A 19,904-nucleotide genomic window follows, 5' to 3' on the forward strand; every position below is an offset into this window, starting at 1 on the left:
AATGATTTTTGTGTTACTGGTGAGATCATGATGGGGTTTGGTACTCTGTTGTAGCTTTGTAGCTCTGAATCAACACATTACTGTTTCCACATAAACAAAAAAGTCTCACTTTGAATGCTGATACCAAGAGGTGTTGAATGTCCCAGTTTCTGCTGGATGGAGGCTGAATGCACCTAGCTCAAGAAATCCATCAGCTCACAGATGGTATTTTGAATGTCTAAATGAAGCCACTGGTTGGAGCAACTAACTGAAAGGGCCTGTAATATGATATTTTCCAAGAAATAGAGAATTGCTCATATTTAACCTGTTCCAGGAATAAAGTGTTTTTTCTGTAAGTACAAAGAACTAGAGATAATGTGGGTCCAGACACAGCAGAACTGCTTGCAAATGTAGTATTGCTTGTAGTTGTCTCTTTTTTTGTTTGTTTGTTTGTTTGGTTGGTTGGTTGGTTTTTGTTTTGTTTTGTTTTGTTTTCTGTGAGTTGAATACTTTGGGAGAGTTCATGTTGAACCTGATGCAGGATGTATCCTTCTGTCATAATAGTATGACAGAAGTAATTTCAAACTAAATCTTCTGAATAGTAATAACAACTATTTCACATTTTTTTCTCCCCCTGCTTCAGTTTTACAACTCTCATGATGAGGAAATTTTAGTCATTTTTGTTCCAAAACATTTGTGAAAGAAACAGGTGGCAACTCTGTTGCCTACATATCCCTTTACCTGGTACAATAAAGACTTGATAATCTCCCCCACTGTTTTTTTAGGAATGCAGTCAAAAGTCAATAGCAGAAGGCCATTATGAATTCTTCCCAGAAGAATTCATAATGCTCTGGGCTCTGGGAAGTACAGTGCACAGGAATAAATATATACCCTTTATTTTAATGTACTTCTTTTTTTTTCTATGAAAAATAAAATTAAAACCTTTCACCATTAAAAAATAGTATGTTAGCTTTTTGTGGGATTAACCATTTTGATTATTTCATTTGCACAACCACTAATTAATACCAGAGTACTAAGATATTTCAGTTAAAAAGAATGGGCAGTTTACATGAGACAGATTTCCTGAAATTTCTAAGGGGAATATCTTGACTTTCATGGAAAATAACATATAGCATCAAGAAGTGTAGCTTTTAAAATATATGATAAATTTGACATGCATGTGATCACCACCACCTATAGCAATTGCAGATTTATTGAGAGGAGCATCAATGGCACTGTTACTTAGAAGATATTGCTTTGGCAGGCAGGCCTTCATAAACATTTAAATATTTCTGTAAAAAAGCAGAAAAAGAAGAAAAAATAAGATTAATTCCTGGTTTGTATTTTTGTATTTTTGTTCCCAGCTCCTTGTGGTCAGAATGAAACAAGAGAAGATGGTAAAATAATCCAACTGCCTCCCTGCAAAACAGGAGCATGGATCGTTCCTGCCATCATGGCCTGTTACCTCTTGGTTGCAAACATCCTTTTGGTGAACCTTCTGATTGCTGTTTTCAAGTGAGTGACACATTGCAAAGAATGGAGCTGGGGATGGTGGGCATTATTTATGGTCTAAGAAAGCAGCTAAGCTGAAGACTTTGGCTGAAAGCTATTTTCAGAGGATGTAGGGGTGAGAAGATATAAAGTAGTACCTTGTCTCCAGAGAGTGAGGGAAATGTCAAATTTTTTACATTATCTCATTTCCAAGAACAGACATCCAATGTGACTGAAAGTAGAAAATCCAAAAATTTGAAATTCAGTTATGGCATCATTCACTCCTAATACAGAAGATAAGAACAAAAATACTTGCCTGTCTTACTAGGTTGTCGAAAAACTAACTGGTTGCACAGAGCAAGAATAGAGAGTAATAACATTTTAAATGACTGATTGCCACTGTGCATCACTGAAGAACAACCTTATTATCTGCTTTCTTTTGTACTTCCTTTTTTTGTATGACAAGGAAAAGTTTGGCACTATTAGTGAAATGTGTGTAATTAAAGTGCTGTCATACCATTTCTGGCAAAGTACTCAAAAACATTTTAATCTGATGTTATTTTCTCTTCTTGCCTCCTAGCAATACATTTTTTGAAGTCAAATCCATATCCAACCAAGTATGGAAGTTTCAAAGGTATCAGCTAATCATGACATTTCATGAAAGGCCAGTTCTCCCACCACCTCTGATCATTTTCAGCCATATGACTATGATATTCCAACATCTCTGCTGTAGATGGCGGAAACACGAAAGTGACCCAGATGAGAGAGACTACGGACTAAGTAAGCCTTAAACAATTTACAGAGTGGGACTTTCCAATTCTCTTTGTAGTATCTGGAATTTGAAATGAATGAAGGCTAAGCCCAGTACTTTGGTAACCTTTTCAACAGAGAACTATTAGCCACAAGTTGCCACCTGAATCACTTAGCTTTACTTCCATTCCTTAACACACAGTTCTCCTCAGAGCATTAATGAGGCAGTGTTGTTCCTGGATATTTTGAGTTGTTTCTTTCTTCAAAACAAAGACTTTTGTTTTGCTGTTGCTAGAAGACTGTTTTTACTGGAATTCTTACAGTTCTTTGCACTTCCAGATCTTTACTTTTATTGCAGTTAATACAGAGATAGTGTTCCTATTTTTTGAGCAAATAGCACATATGTCCCCTCAACACACTTTATGCCTACATAAGATAAGAGATGGTGAGGAGTAATTATTCTGTAGACACATGTTGTCTCCTTGACATTGATTCAAAGTGGAGGAGTGGTTTCTCCAGACACTTTAATAAGAACTCCCATAAGCATGATAGAAAGCCTGACAGATTATTTTGATAACACTTTCACTGCTCTTCCTTATCTAGTTCTTCAAAGTAGAAAAACTCCACCTTCCCCAGTGTATATGACAGAAGTAGGGAGCTAGCGGATGTGCATCTCTTCCCAACTCAAACCCATGCCACAGCCCACTTCTCCTCAAGAAAGGAGCTGAAGTCCTGTGATGGCATGAGAGATGCAAGTGCAACTATACCGCTCTCCTCCCACTCACATCACACCATGTCTGACATAGCCTTTGCTGCTGCCTACAGATTTCATCTCTTGCCATGTCAAACAGACCCTTTCTACTCTCATACTCCTTTCTTACTGGTCTACAAATATGATTGAATTTATATTAGGTTACAGGTGACGTTTGGCTCCCACTGTCTCTCCAGGTCCTGACCAACAGCTGTGTTTAGGTCTCACGTAATCAAAACACATTCATGTTTGTACAGCATTTGCCCGCTTAAGTGTTGCTATCTCCAGGATCACTTATAATTGAAGCCACTAATTTGGAAATTAGCTGCATCTCTTTGCTTTCATATGAAAATGCCAGATAAAATTGAAGCCTGATTTTGAAAGTTCAGTCTGTGATTTCTGCAATAAGAAAAGTGTACTTAATTTCACATGTTAATGCTTTGCCAAACTGATATTTTTTCCATTGTTTCTACAGAACTTTTCATAACTGAGGATGAATTGAAAAAAGTCCATGATTTTGAAGAGCAGTGTATAGAAGAATATTTTAGAGAGAAGGATGACAGATTTAATTCCTCCAATGATGAAAGAATCCGTGTCACTTCAGAAAGGTGCACTTTGCTCTCTCATATGTTGATCTAGAAATATATCTTTATTGTCTTTCTCACCCTTCCTTTCTTTTTCTTGAACAGGGAAACATTTGAGGGAATTTTAAGTAAATCTTAATGAAAAAGTAGAGTGATACAAGGTGATCAATTTCTTTTCTCTTTTTTTTTTTCTTCTTCACTAAAGCAAATGTTCCTCAAAATTTTGAAAACTTTGTATCATCTAACCAGTTCCAATTGTATGCAAATGAAATAGTGAGGAAAACACAATTCCTCTTTGTGCTGCAGTTTTTGAAGCAGAACTTTGAGGCACAAGTGGTCAGAACACAGTGGGAGAGTAAATGAGAATTCCTCAATAAGAACTAGAGCTTTAGCATTTAGATAAAGAAAGAGCTTTACTTTGGGGTGGTCTTGGTAGGTAGACTAGTTTCATTGAGATGAAATCTTGCTATTAATTTCAAAGGAACTAGATATATCACTCAGAATGATAACAAGCACAGAGGACTAAGATAATATGTGGGTTTAGTGCACGTTTCTAGTCTTCTAATTTAACAGTCCTAAACTTAATGAATCTGTTAATCTCAAATACATGCTTTCATCATATCGCAGCTGATCAACAGAGCTAAATTTTGAGTACAGAGCTTGTTGTTCAATGCACAGCACTGTTGTCAATAAAAATACTAAGGTGATATCCTGTCAAATACTCATGAAAATTAAGAACCACTGAATATTCTGTACGCTGAGTACTATGATTTAACACGTAAAAGAAATCAGGAGAGTCATTGCTGTAATTGAGTACATGGGTGTAACACTCTTCTATTTATATGTAAACTTCCAGCACAGCTCCTGATACAGCTATGCCTCAAATATGTTTCATGTAGGCAAGAAAAAGTGCTTTTAAATTGTTTTTGAACTAAATCTATCCCAGAACAGGATTAGCAAATATAATATCCTTTAATCATCTGTTTTCCTGAAAATAGTACTCACAAGACACATTTTAGAAAAGGGTGTTAGAGGGGAAGTGTGGTAAAGCATGGAATAGTTTCTTCACAAGGGATGGCCTGGTAATCCTCAAATAAAACTCTATTCTGTCTGGAAGGGAAAAATCAGAAATGAAACCACAGAGGCCTATATAATTCTGCATGCAAGAAGAGGGTGAGTAGAAATCAATATTTGCTGCCTCTCCCAGATCAAGAACTAGGAGAGCAACAGATAAATCTAAAAGGAGACTGTTCAAAATAAATAAAAGCAGATGTCCTTTTCATGCACTAAATACTAAAATAGAGTGAATTCTTGAAAGGTTATGAGGTCTAAAAGACCTGATGATGTCAGGTAAAAGTCGACACTAGTTAAAACAGAGACTAGATAAGCTTATGGAAGAGAAATCCTGTCAGGATTTCTAAATACATAGAAATCATTTTTCTCCCAAGAAGGTCCTAAGCTGAAAGTGGTTGAAGACTGTAGACTGAAGAATTACTTACATTTCAAAGAAAGATGGAAGGATAGATTGAACGGTTGTCCAAGGTTTTCTGTGTTCTGATACTGCAGAGATCAGAAAACTAACCTGGAAATAGTAGTTGTAGGTTCAAATCTCTGTTTGCTCATAGCTTTATTTTTGGTGGCCAAGGAAAGAAGTGTGTATAAATAAATGACCCTGATGAGACCTCCCCTACATTAGGCAAGTGTTCTATGTACTGGACAATGAATTTGTAATAGTCTATCTTTGCTCTCTGTTTTGGTCTTGTTTTATAGGAAAGAAGTCCTTTTCTATATTTTAAATTAATGACTTAAAGCACTAAATTCCAGAGGAGGGTTTGTGATTATGAATCCTAAATGAAGGATGACCTGAGTCTCACAGAGAAATAATTATTTAAAAATTCATTTTCCTTAGTCAATAATGTTAAACCAGCAAGTCCCAGCTCTGTTTGGAAGGCCGTTTGTGAGGATAGGATAGGCTTTGTGAGGACAGGGTACAGAGTCTACTTCCAAACCTAAACACAGGAAAGTTGGACATTCCACTAGTATGACTTCCAGCAGTGAAGTCCCATCTCATAACAGCTCTCCACTAAACCCACTACAATACTCCACCCAGACAAGACAAGTTTGAAAGCATTAGATTAAATATGCTCATATCCAGGCTGTATAAATATCCAGTATAAGTATCTAATCATGCTCAGTTTAAGAACTACATTCCCAGGTCTGTCATTTTGTCTGCAATTATGGTCAGATATGTATCCCTTGAAGTGCTCTGGATCTAAAACACCAAACTTCTTTTTCCCAACTTGTAGAATATTTAAATATTTAAAACCCAGCTTTGTACTTCATAGGCTCTCTATATAATAGTCTTTGTACAATTAGCAAGATGTAAAGCAAAGAAAACAGAGAAGATGCACTAACACAGTTTCTCTTCCAATGCCCAGTCATTAACCTGTAGTATTAGATCAAGCACAGTATCTACATTATAGCCATGATATCATCACCCTAGCCATCTGGCCAATTAACTCAACTTTACATGGTGTAAAATCAACCCAGAATATCCTGATAATGTGTGTGGAGTTTCCCTTTGCACTGAAGACCTTTTTGCAGGAAGCTGAGGATGCTGTTTAGGTGGAGGAGAAAAGAACTGGGACAAGGCCTGGTGTGATGTATATCCACCTAGACTTCTCAGAGCCTTTCCTCTCCTCCAGGCATCTGTGATGCGCTTAGCTCACAAGAATGTTTTCACCTCTTAAACATCCCATTGAGTATCTTCTGCTTGCAGCTGGATCTACCAAAATGCCCCAAGGACTACTTGAAGGAAAAGCAGCTGCAAAATCAGGGTGCAAAGCCCAGTAAGCCTGGATGAAAGAATAGAAATCTAGCACTAGAAAGGCAATAGAAGATGGGAACAAAGTCTTGCCTTGAAGTTCAGCCTAGATTGGTCCCAGAGGCATGAGGGAGTTCAGGAAAGCAAAAGAACAAGAGATGCTGTTTCTTGATGTGTTGAACTGCATGTGAACCAGCAATTTCAGCCATGGTCTCAGTGGCCGTGCTGGGTCAGGATCACAATGCCTTGCCTGACTCCCCTAAAACAAGAAGCAGTTTATATACTCTCACATTGGAATAGTTCACCCTGACATCTTGTGTGGCTTCAGTGGGTTCAGTCTTACCATTCTCACTGCAAAAAATATCCCAGAGGTATCCACAGTTGGTGTCACCACACAGAATGCCTCCTTTGACTGCTTGTTTTTACATTCAGAAATCAAAAACATGAAACAACTCTTGATGTTTGTCCTATTCTGTTTGCTAGGGTCTAGCACAGGTACATGGAAGTAGGTCTGAGTTAATGATACATATCAGAGGAAGTGATTATGGTGAGAAATACAAAGCAGTACAAAACTGTAAGGTGGTTTTTTAAGTGCATTTATCACAAAGGCAAATCTTAGTGAATCTTCTGGAGACCAGGGAAGAAAGTAGAGTTGGACTCTACTTTCAAAACTCTTGGCCATATGGCCAAGTCTTGACCCAACAAAAACCTCTTGTTGATTCCAAAGGGAGAAGGGTCACATCCTAATAGTATTTAAAAATCAGATAAACTGGTTGGAGTAGACATTATTATGTCATCTCTGGAGTTCATAGCTATAGTACCGTAACACTTTACACAGTCTTCAGTGCAATTGCATTAACAGTGTCTGAGAATGAAGACATAGCTGTTATCCTGGTTCCAGAGAGAGCAAAATGAAGTGCACAGAAAAGGGTCAATAGTGACCTTACCCGATCAGGCCATATGTGCAAAGTGGGGCTAGGAAAGGTCTGTTAATCTCACTGCATCTGTCTTTAATCAGAAAGAGTTTGGTGGTTTTAGGATCCAGACAGGAATGCAGCCAGGACAACACAATATCCTTAACCTGCAAAAAACACAATACTTGGAAAAATTGGCTGTCTACTTACACCAGAGATACCTTACCAAAAAATATCAGGCACAGTACCAATAGCCTGTTACAAGCTTGGGAACTGCTTCCAGAAAAGTAAAAGCATTCAACGGTCACCTATAACAAGCAATGTGGATCCCCTCTTTAAAAGACTTTCAGCGTCTACAATCTTTGCATGGATGAAAACGATTTTGCAGACACAAAGGATGCCTAAAAAATGGACACTGCTCTACAAAGGGACTTGTGAACCTAATTCTCAAATTCATTTAATGGTTTAATTCAGTTAAGAGGTCTACTTCTGAAAAGAGTACCTTACTCCCATTAAATCATTGCTTCAATTAAATTATAGATGAACAGCTGTGTAGAGGTTAAAAATGACTATAACCAAAGTGAATGCCAGCAAAATCCTTCATCTTCCAAACCATAATTTAAAGTTGGTCACTGACAATGTAGTACCTTTGTCAGATTCCCAGCTCTGAGTTTGTATTTTTCCCCAGTTACTGAATATTCTCTTCAGCTGGTATATATATGTTTTTCTATTAGAATTTTTTAAGCTTCAGCAAAATACACTCAATGCACATTTTAGATTTAGCCATCTCTTTTTCTGTTCTCATGCCCATCTGCTAAGATGGCTTGGCACCCTCTCATACATGAGATAAATCTTGCTGTAAGGAAAAACACAGGTGCAATAGAGGCATCATACATGAATATTGTCAGATTTGCCAAAAGGTTTATACTATCTCCAGTACACATCACAAAATAATAATAATAATAATAATAATAATAATAATAATAATAATAATAATAATAATAATAATAATAATAATAATAATAATAGAACATATACAAGGCAAGGCATATGTGAGACAAGGAGGTGATATGAAACAGACAGCGTGGCTTCACCAAGGGCAAATTTTGCCTGACCAATCCGGTGGCATAGAATGATGGAGTGACTGCATCACTTCACAAGGGAAGACCAAACGATGTCATCTACTTGGACTTCTGCAAGGCCTTTGACACGGTCCCACGTGACATCCTAATCACTAAATTGGAGAGATATGGACTGGATGGGTGGACCATGCAGTGGATAAGGAGTGGGCTTGAAGATCACCCCCAGAGAATAGTGGCCAATGGTTCTAGGTTCAGGTGGGCCAGTGATGAGTGGTGTCCCTCAGGGGTCTGTCTTGGGACTGGTGCTTTTTAATATATTTATCAACAACATAGACAGTGGTATTGAGCCCACACTCAGCAAGTTTGCAGATGACACCAAGCTGAGTGGCGCAGTCAATACAAGAGGAGGAAGGGAAGCCATCCAAAGGGACCTGCAGGCTGGAAAGTGGGCCCATGTGAACCTAATGAAGCTCAACAAGGCCAAGTGCAAGGTGCTGCACCTGGGTCAAGGCAATCCCAGACATGAGCATTGACTGGGAGAAAAACTCATTGAGAGCAGCCCGGCAGGGAAGGATTTGGGGGTTCTGGTGGAAAAGCTCGACACAAGCCAGCAGTGTGTGCCTGCAGCCCAGAAGGCCAACTGCATCCTTGGCTGCATCAACAGAGGGGTGGCCAGCAGGAAGAGGGAGGTGATTGTTCCCCTCTGCTCTGCCCTTGTGAGGCCCCACCTGGAGTGCTGCTTCCAGGTCTGGGGCCCCCAGCAAAAGAAGGATATGGGACTGTTAGAGCAGGTCCAGAAGAGGGCCATGAAGTTGATCAGAGGGCTGGAGCATCCTTTCTGTGAAGGCTGAGAGAGCTGGGGCTGTTCAGCCTGGTGAAGAGAAGGCTCTGAGAAGCTCTGCAGCTTCCCAGTACTTAGAAGGAGCTTATAAGAAAAGATGGAGAGCAACTTTTTGCTCAGGCAGAAAATGACAAAACAAGGGGGAGTCATTTTAAACTAAGAGGGGAAATTTAGATTGGATATTAGGAGGAAATTCGTCTCTCAGAAGGCGATGAGGCACTAGAATGTGTTGTCCAGAGAAGTGGGTACCCCTCCCTAGAGGAGTTCAAGACCAGGTTGTACGGAGCTTTGAGCAACCTGATCTAGTGGGAAGTGTTGTCAAGGCAGTTGGAACTAGGTGATCTTTAAAGTCCCTTCCAACCCAGGCTGTTTTATGATATGATTCTATGAAAAACTTATTTTTATTTCTTGCTTTGAAATAGTCTTTTAATTTGAAACTATTCCTGAAGAAAATACAGCTCTGTCTGTGTTCACTGAGTGCAATATCATCTAACATAGGACAATATAAATTTTCATTTATTAAAATATTTTAAGGACCAGATTATGATTGTATTTCTCCAGAGCATATCTCCCTATGTCCTCAGTGTTTAGTTGATGGGATTTTATCACATTTCTAGTGGGAATACTCACAGAGTGCTATTGTGTGTGCTGAATGATTACAGAATTGAGCATAAAATATTGAGAATATCCCTAATTAAAAGTATAAATATTTTTTGGAAAGGTCCAGCAGTGTCATATATAAAACAAAAGATGACTAAAGTCAGCTAATAGCTTTGAAATTGGAGGAGACTACTAACACTCAAGATTACTTCCTTCCTTCCTTCCTTCCTTCCTTCCTTCCTTCCTTCCTTCCTTCCTTCCTTCCTTCCTTCCTTCCTTCCTTCCTTTCTTCCTTCTTTCCTTTCTGGGATTCATACAGTGTAAACACATGTATGTACCTCTCAGTTATGTACCTCACAGTACATCTATGGTTACCTTTTATTTCTGAACCCAGGCTGCAAATTCCTTAGCTTGTTATGTTTCTAAAGAAATTTCCCACCACTATCAATGTGATCAAATTTGGGGCTCCTTCCATGGCAACCACCAGTCCAAGTAACCCAGAAGCCTCTCTTTGTCTCGGCCAGCAAAACCACTGGTCTTACATCTTATGTCAGGCTCTGTTAATATCCAGGCAAAATGTTTTCCTTTAGCTCAAATAGACCACGAGTTTACTCAGGATTTTCAGCATGTCTAACTGTACCGGAACTGTCAACCTATATCTGTCATCATCATCAAGAAGTTATTATGGAATCTGAGTGAGTGACCAGGTACTCAGTTACTAGCTGATAATTTTTTCAAAAGTATAATTTCTTTGATAAAATAGCAGTTTAAATAACTAATAACATGAGGGAAAATTCAACTGCTTCTTACACCAACTGCTCTCTTACTATGAAATTATATCCTGTGCTTGTAATAACATTAGTCTGTTTTGTTAGAGGAGGTTGACAGAAGAAGTAGACTACTGGTTAATAATAATAAGCTGAGTAGAAGGAGATTGCTTGAAACTACAGGCTTATTTCTTTGTAGGGGTCTTAGCTTATTTAATCTTTCATCCACTGAAGTCTGATGACAGTAATACAGTTGCTGATTCATGGAACACTTCAAATCTATAGATTTGTTTTTTGTTTTTTTACTTGTACTTTCAAAATTCATGGTCTTCAACACAATAAGCCCATATTTCTTGTGCATACAAGCCTTGCTGCAGAGTGTGGTGCCACTCTCTTCCTTCTCCTCTCTTGTGCGGATGGATGGTTGCTGCTCAATATGACATTGTAGTCAGACTTCAGCGTTTCACTTCCTAAGCTTCTGTGACATACCAGATATTAATGCTGCCCAATATTCATTTATTGCCTAAAATCTGATTTCCTTTTGGACAAGCAGGAGTGTTTGTGGTGTTTCCAGTTTCAGATCACTTGTCCTGTTGGAAATTTATCTACAAATAGTAGGGTATGATATTTATCCCATCAGAAATCCCAGCTACAGTTGACAGAGTGCATATTAACTTTGGAGTATGATTTGCAGTAATAGACAGAGAATGAGAGACTTGAGAAAAGTGTGGAAAACCCGTCATTTGGTATTTGTCACTTCACTGTTCATTTTTCAGTGTCAATAGGGACAGGGAAACCCAGAAGTGCAACCCTAAAATAAGCCATATGTAAGTAAACAAACTACATAAGTATGCAGCTTTTAATATTTCTTTGGCAGATAATGAAATTCCCTGGTCTACTCCATGCACTACTACCAGAGAAATATAATTATAAGGAATTTCATATGTGCTAAAGGCAATCTTATTGCATGAAATTGGAAGACTCCATACAAAAGCAGTAGAGAAGTTTTTAGAAGTTTTTAGAGAAGTTTTAGAAGTTTTTAGGCCAGCAAACAGAAATGATTATAAGCCACCGGCATAAATTCACTTTAAATTCACAGTTCACTTTACAGATGAAAACTTTTAAAAAGTGAGCTAAATTTGATACTGTATATACTGTATATAAAACAGTTATACTGAAATTTAAATTAAACTCACACATTCAATTATTAGCTATTAGTACTTTATTATATATTATGATAGGGAGCTAATAAGCTCACCATTTCAATCCCTAAACTACTAACACAGACTACAAAAGGTACAAACACAGGAACAGAACAGTCTTGATATGTGTACCCTGTTGTACACTACATTTTATTCCATCAGTGCTCACTCCTTGCAGTTTTTTTATATACATATTACCTACATTTTTGTACAATGTTGATAATCTTCTTCTATGTATCTGAGCTAAATACACAAGTCAATGGGGCCGGATGGGATCCACCCGAAGGTACTGAGAGAACTGGCAGAGGAGCTGGCCAAGACACTTTCCATCATTTATCAGCAGTCCTGGCTATCAGGGGAAGTCCCAGTCGACTGGCGGCTAGCAAATGTGACGCCCATCTACAAGAAGGGCCAGAGGGCAGACCCGGGAAACTACAGGCCTGTCAGTTTGACCTCAGTGCCAGGGAAGCTCATGGAGCAGATCCTCCTGAGAGTCATCACGCAACACTTGCAGGGGAAGCAGGCGATCAGGCCCAGTCAGCATGGCTTTATGAAAGGCAGGTCATGCCTGACGAACCTGATCTCCTTCTATGACAGAGTGACGCGCTGGGTGGATGAGGGAAAGGCTGTGGATGTGGTCTACCTTGACTCCAGCAAGGCTTTTGACACCGTCTCCCACAGCATTCTCCTCAAGAAACTGGATGCTCATTGCTTGGACTAGCATACGCTTCGCTGGCTTAAAAATTGGCTGGGTAGCTGGGCCCAAAGGGTTGTGGTGAATGGAGTCAAATCCAGTTGGAGGCCGGTCACTAGTGGCGTTCCCCAGGGCTCAGTACTGGGGCTGGTCCTCTTTAATATCTTTATCGATGATCTGGATGAGGGGATCGAGTGCACCCTCAGTAAGCTTGCAGATGACACCAAGCTATGCGCGTGTGTCGATCTGCTCGAGGATAGGAAGGCTCTGCAGGAGGATCTGGAAAGGCTGGACCGATGGGCTGAGGCCAACTGTATGAAGTTTAACAAGGCCAAGTGCCGGGTCCTGCACCTGGGGCGCAATAACCCCAAGCAGCATTACAGGCTGGGAGATGAGTGGTTGGAGAGCTGCCAGGTGGAGAAGGACCTGGGAGTGATGGTTGATAGTCAGCTGAATATGAGTCAGCAGTGTGCTCAGGTGGCCAAGAAGGCCAACAGCATCCTGGCTTGTATAAGAAGCAGTGTGGCCAGCAGGGCTAGGGAAGTGATTGTCCCCCTGTACTCGGCTCTGGTGAGGCTGCACCTCGAGTACTGTGTTCAGTTTTGGGCCTCTCACTACAAGAAGAACATGAAGGTGCTCGAGAGAGTCCAGAGAAGCGCAACGAAGCTGGTGAGGGGTTTGGAGAACAAGTCCTACGAGGAGCAGCTGAGGGAGCTGGGATTGTTCAGCCAGGAGAAGAGGAAGCTTAGGGGCAACCTTATCGCACTCTGCAGTTACATTAAAGGAGGCTGTAGCAAGGTGAGGTTGGCCTATTCTCTCACGTGCCTGGTGACAGGACAAGGGGGAACAGGCTAAAGTTGCACCAGGGGAGGTTTAGATTGGATATTATTAGGAAGAAATTCTTTACTGAGAGGGTTGTGAGGCATTGGAATGGGCTGCCCAGGGTAGTGGTTGAGTCACCATCCCTGGAGGTCTTTAAAAGACGTTTAGATGTAGAGCTTAGTGATATGGTTTAGTAGAGGACTGGTTAATGTCATAGGTTGGACTCGGTGATCTTGAAGGTCTCTTCCAACCTAGAAATTCTGTGATTCTGTGATTCTGTAAGTATGAATCAGAGAACAAGGAAAATACTTCCTTAGGCCCATGCAAGGGTAGCTGGTACAAATATGGGGGGAACATCAGAAGAAAAATGTGAGGTATTTCCCACGTTCTGTGGCACATTACACACTTCCATGACTTTTTTTAATTCAGGAGTTAACCACAATAGTTCTGCCTGTAGCACAACTGAGAGCAATATCATGTGCATGTGCTGAAAGTTTTATTCATTTGTAACCACCTAATTAGAAGTTTTGGCAGCAGAGAGGTAACAAATCACAATAACATTTCTGTAATAGCCCCTGTCCCTGGGATAGTGCATACCTAAAATCCCTTCTATGTTATAATCAATAAGGAGCAGACACTGACTGGTTAACTTACTGGAACAATTTCCTGAGCAAGCAGTATCCTTTGGTTGCTGAAACTCTTTTAGCAATGTTTGATGTATATGAGGTGCACACTGATTCTGAATGTTGAGGCCTATTTATTTCAATTTGTTTCAATGACCTATTGGTTGAACATCACTGCTTTGTAAAAATTAACCCATTTTATCTTCCCCTCCTTAAGGGTAGAGAACATGGCCATGCGACTGGAAGAAGTAAATGAGCGAGAGCACTGCATGAAGGCTTCTCTGCAGACTGTCGACATCAGGCTTGCTCAGCTGGAAGATATGATAGGACGAATGGTGACAGCCTTAGAAAAACTGACCGGCATAGAGAGAGGTGAGACAACCAAGATACGATCCAGGACCTCATCTGACTGTACAGATGCAGCCTACATTGTGAGGCAGAGTAGCTTCAATAGTCAGGAAGGAAATACTTACAAGCTTCAAGAGAGCATAGATCCTACAGGAGAGGAGTCCATGTCCCCAACATCTCCTACAATCACACCCCGCATGCGAAGCCACTCTTTCTATGCAACAAATATGAAGGACAAGTGTGGGTTGGAAAAGTTTGAAAGCATTTTTAAGGAAAGGTCTCCAAGCCTGCACAGGGCTAGCAGTTCCCACTCGATAGCAAAAGAAGGAAAGACTCCCTTAGCCCCTACCAGCACTTTGTCAATTGCCCCAGACTCCAGAAGGCCTTCGTCTTGTATCGACATCTATGTTTCTGCAATGGATGAGATGCATTCTGACACAGAGCCTCTTGACAGCTCCATAAATATTCTCGGTACTGTAGATACAGCCCTACAGGCTCACATAGCCTCTTCCATTTTAGCTAACAGCACGTATATTAGCAGTACACCTAGTGAAAAGATTTCTGGCAGGAGTCTTGATTATGAGGAAACATCTGGAATAGAAACAAGAGCATTTTCTTCAGACTATTCACAAATCACAGATTGCCAAATACCCTGGGATTCAGACCCTCCCTTGTACCACACTTTAGAGAGATCCAAAAGCAGTCGTTATCTGGCTACAACTCCATTCATTCTGGAGGAAACACCAATTGTGAAATCTCACAGTTTTATGTTCTCACCATCTCGAAGTTACTTCAGCAGCCTTGGCGTCCCAGTCAAAACAGCAGAGTACACAAGTATTACAGACTGCATAGACACAAGGTGTGTGAGTGCTCCCCAGACCATTGCAGAGAGGGCCAGTTTTCCTGGAAGCCTTGGGGGCAAGGTGGAAGACTTGGGATGCTGCCACCCAGAGAGAGAAGCAGAACTAAGCCACCCAAGTTCTGATCATGAAGATATTGAGTCCAAAGACAAGAAGGGAATCCCCTTATCTCCTCAAGATGGCAATGCAACAAGAACTCTGAACAACAGCATCCCACTTCCAAAAATAGAGCGAGCCAACAGCTACTCTGCAGAGGAGTCCAACATGCTGTATGCACAGCACACACGTAAGAGCTACTCAATCAGCGATAAACTTGACAGACAGCGAAATGCAACGAGTCTGCGAAACCCCTTCCAGAGGAGCAAGTCCTCGAGGCCAGAGAGCAAAGGAGACAACCTGTCCTTGAGGAGATTATCAAGAACAGGAGCCTTCCGTAGCTTCGAAAGCAAGCACAGCTAGGCCTAGACAAAGCTTGCCCGCAGGATCATCTGCTCTCCAGTCCATTTTCCTTAGAAGAATTAACACATCTCATATAATTCCATGTCAACTCTAGTTGGTGTTAGCCACCAGTCAAGGGAACACATTGTCAGTCTCAGCAGCTCCTGCTGAGCTACTGCATCTTGACCCAGTTGACATTTGCACTTAAGGAAAAAGGGAGGGATGAAATAATTATGATCACCTCAATAAACAACAAGAAAAAAATCCCCCTTTATGAAGTCACAAGTAATAACTGAGTTCAGAAATCTGCCTTTTACTAGAAGGCATCCTAAGATCTATTATTCACAAGTTTTTAGGACACAGGAATTAACTGGCAAAAAGAGATGTACAAATTAGATGTTCTAAACTTCAATCATGACTTCCTTTTCACCCGTTTCATCATTATGATGACTGACGAAAAGCATTTGTTATTTCTGTAGGAACTGGCAGCAAATAAACCTAAAGCCTCCCAAATACCTTACTTCCCTACTCTTGTGAAAATGAAGATGAACAAGCTAACAACCATAAAGTTCACTTGTCTCTTTTTGTATCAACTTCTAGTGTCACAAAAAATATATATAATAATAATTAAAATATAAAAAATCAAAAGTAGAAAGGGAACAGAAACACCTATTGTACTGCAACTTAAATGGAGGAGGAATTTATGTTAAAATATCAGGTGATTTCCTGTGTAAAATAGGCATTCTAGATTCTAGGACAGCTAAGCAAGCTTAGGATGAATGTAATTTAGCAGAATAGTATATATTTATTTTTTTACCATATTTGTCATCAATATGTTGTCTTATTAAATCAAAGGATGTGATGGAACAGTAAGAATGGGGTGATCAGAACAGAGCACAGCACTACTGTCAGGTTCTTACTGCTCTGTTTAATTAATTGTACAGACTGGAGAGATTTACCTGTGAGGTTGCCACCAGGCTCTTCTTGCCATTCCATTTGAGCTGCCAATATTTGTCACCTAAAACTATACAATTTATTTTTTTTTTAATGAGGACGTCACTGTATTTGAACATTTCAAACTATATAAGATGTATCAAGATTTATCTGGTCTAAATCCAGATCAACCAAATTAGGCTGAATTTGCTTAAATGAAAGCATTCTTGGCAGAATACTACAAAACAATAAAAGGTATGTAGTATGTGTTTTTAAGGTAGGTTAAAGAACCAGAATGAAACAGGAATTGTCTGTTAACAACAAATTACATCAGTTGCAAGTATGCTTCCACTGTTCTGCAACATATTACATTACATGCATTTTAGTAGGAGAAAATGTATTTGATCTGTAATATAATTGTGGGTTTTGGTTAATGGCAATAGACTCCACTGACCTCACTCACATACTTTCTAAGGGACCACAGTATCAACAGGAATTTTAAACTTATTAAGGAAAGATATCATTGTGAGCAGAGGAGAAAGGGTATGCAGAAGACAGGAAAATGTTAAAGAAGTATAAAAAGCAACTGGATCAAAATTTCACATCCTCTGTGAAGGGACTTTCAAGCTTGAAAAGAGTGAAGCTAGTGCTGTTAAAAATTAAAACATCTCTACAATGACCAACATCTGTGTAGAATCAGGTCCTTTCTCTTATTAAAAAAGAGCATGTGCAAGTGGGGTACACACTTCCCATTTATTTAAATGGGAATTATCTTCCAAATCTCTAAGGCAGCTTTGAAAATGTAGGCTGACATTTTCTCACTAGAATCTCGCACTGGAAGACTCTAAGGATCGTGTGAGAATAAAGTCTGAAAGACAAAAAATAGAGACATAAAAATAATCATCTGGCTCAAGACAAGAGGCAAAGAAGGTAAAAACCTATAGGTACTGAGTCACTACGTTGGAAAGTTCATTACATAGAGAACTGCAACATGGACACACTAAGCACAATGTGTTTCGTGCTTCCTGCACCAATGTGTTCCTTTCTTTATCCTATTTGACCAAGCTTTCAGTGAGCTAAACTCCACCAAGACACCATATTTATGCAATTGCCTTGCAGTCCATGTGCAGCATTATGGTCACATGGCAACACCAAGAAAGGTCAGAAACCTTTCTGTGCATTATGAAGCATGCTTGTAATAGGCTGATTGTTGAACAATAGCAAAAAGCCCAGGGACAAAGGAACTTGTGTTTAACAGTCTGCTTCAAATGTGCCAACTTTTGTTAGCAGCCTTTTACTAAGGCTTCTCCAAATCTATTTGTCCTTGATGAGTATAGGGGGATCTTCTCACTCTGTTTTCTTTGTTACTTTTACGAATGTCTTCTAAAACTATTCGTGGATTCTTCCACCTCCACCATATTTCTGGCCTACTCTAGAGGAACTTCAAATTCATTAGAAATTCGTCAACAGTGATTTGTTTGAGGCATAGGGCTCTCCTCTGGGGTAGATTTCATCGCTTAGTTTGTCAGGGTAAAGGAATTTGCCAAACCCAGAAGCTGTATAAACATTTAAGATACAGCACTTTATTGATCTGGAACACACATTCCAGGTAAAAGGAAACAGGACACTTTATTTACCTCTTAAAATTCGCCATTATATATAAAATGTAAATTCAGATGTTAAAAGTGTGATTGCAAGATGTCAGAACACTTCTTTTCCTGAATGTTTCCCATTTATTCTACAACGTGGTTTCTATAGAATATATTATGATGGATGTTATGTTATTTCATCTTCATCTCTTTTTTACATATTGCATCAAACTGCTCCTTTCAGAATTTGGTGGTAAGAAACCCATTTCTTGCAATGGGGCCAGATTGCCCCCTCCCAATGTACTATGACCATTTAGTGAGAGTAAAAGTCTTATCATCCATCATCATGTACCTATAGCTTGTGCCATATGACATATTCTGTATCAAGGGATAGCGCTTATGAATTATATATCTGCACATATATACATATCTCCCATGTATAAACCAGTATAGTTGTGACATGTGATAATATTAGTGAACGTTACAGGACAATTTTAATATCACATTATAAAGTCTTGTTTGTAAATCTGTAACATTCAATAAAATAGCACATGTTGCATCAAGCATTAAGTTCCACTATCCAGTTATTAGCATACATATGGAATATGCATTTCTGGTCACAGTGTGTGAGTTAGGTATATTTCACACATTTCTTTGTATAGCTCCACTTAAATGTCTGTATGAGCTGATGTGTAAACCTCTAATGAGCCACTGTGGGCTGTGACAGGTGAGCTGTGGTAATGTGAAAGATGAACTGGCATGTTATGCAAAAGATTATAAGATAAATGAACTTTAATAATATTTTGAAACTCAACTGAACTTAGTTGTTTGTTTACATACGCTGGCCAACTGAGGAAGCAGTGTACAGTATTTTATAAGTATTTTCCTATAGTAATCTGTTCTGTTGTTTCCAGTTTAAGTGATGTTATTCTACAGTTGGGGTATACACTTGTCCTAGGTATTGGGTTATAGCATATTATTCTTTCACAATAACCGTGTAGTATGACTGAAATAGTTTCTCTTCCTTACAGTCCAGTCTTTTTTTGTGTCAATGAAAATGCATGCATTGTTCCATGAGTTTCTTTGGACTGCTATGAAACTTAACATTTTGCTATTGCCTGCCTGTAAAGACGAATCCAGTTAGGAATGAATTCAAGCTTTTGGATGTTTACATTATTTCCATTATGTTTGATCTTTAGCTAAGTAACTGATTTTTTTATTATTTTTAAATGACAATTGTATTTTATGAAATTGAAATATTCAACACAAAATGCGAACCTACAGCAGTCCTCAGACATTTGGCTCTCTCTTTTTTGGAAGAGATAAGGTGCTACATTATTGTTCTTAGCACAAGTGCCAGTTAATAAATGGCAGTGTGGGGATAATTTAAAAATACAATGAACACCCAAAATATCCATTCATGCACATAAGGAAAGCCCTCTGGGTTCCAAATATAGATTGCTTTTTTTCATTTTCCATTTATAGATTTTTGGTAAAAAAATAAAAATAAAAATGATTTGTACCTTTTGTGGAATGGATAGCCTTTTGTCAGGGGATAAATATCTTAGTTAGGTATATTTTTTGTAAGAGAAGAAAATGATTTGTTTCCTAGAAACTGTCAGTACGTGGAAAATGCAACTACACATATAACTGATAAAAAAATGTGCTGATAGCAGCACACAGCCTTAGTCCAATGACTGCAGTCGGAAAAAACAAGTATCTCTGTCCTGAGAGCAGAATTTATCAAAGGTTTTAGTTTAGAGCGAGCCAGTGAAACAAAATTATCTATAAACTCATGGTGCAGATTTTTAA

At 39.2% G+C, this 19,904-nt stretch overlaps 1 protein-coding gene across 1 annotated transcript in view; it reads left to right on the forward strand.

Moving 5' to 3' along the window:
• TRPM3 (transient receptor potential cation channel subfamily M member 3) overlaps window positions 1-15,591 on the forward strand; it is a gene marked incomplete at both ends in the record, with an annotated part of 432,651 nt that extends 417,060 nt beyond the window's left edge. The window contains 4 exon segments of the mRNA XM_082784267.1: window positions 1,344-1,494; window positions 2,051-2,250; window positions 3,447-3,579; window positions 14,142-15,591. Coding sequence (XP_082640393.1) covers window positions 1,344-1,494; window positions 2,051-2,250; window positions 3,447-3,579; window positions 14,142-15,591 — 1,934 coding nt within the window.
• Window positions 15,592-19,904: the final 4,313 nt, after the last annotated feature.

Source organism: Aythya marila, assembly GCF_965140915.1.
Source record: "Aythya marila genome assembly, chromosome: Z".
Taxonomy (NCBI): Eukaryota; Metazoa; Chordata; class Aves; order Anseriformes; family Anatidae; genus Aythya; species Aythya marila.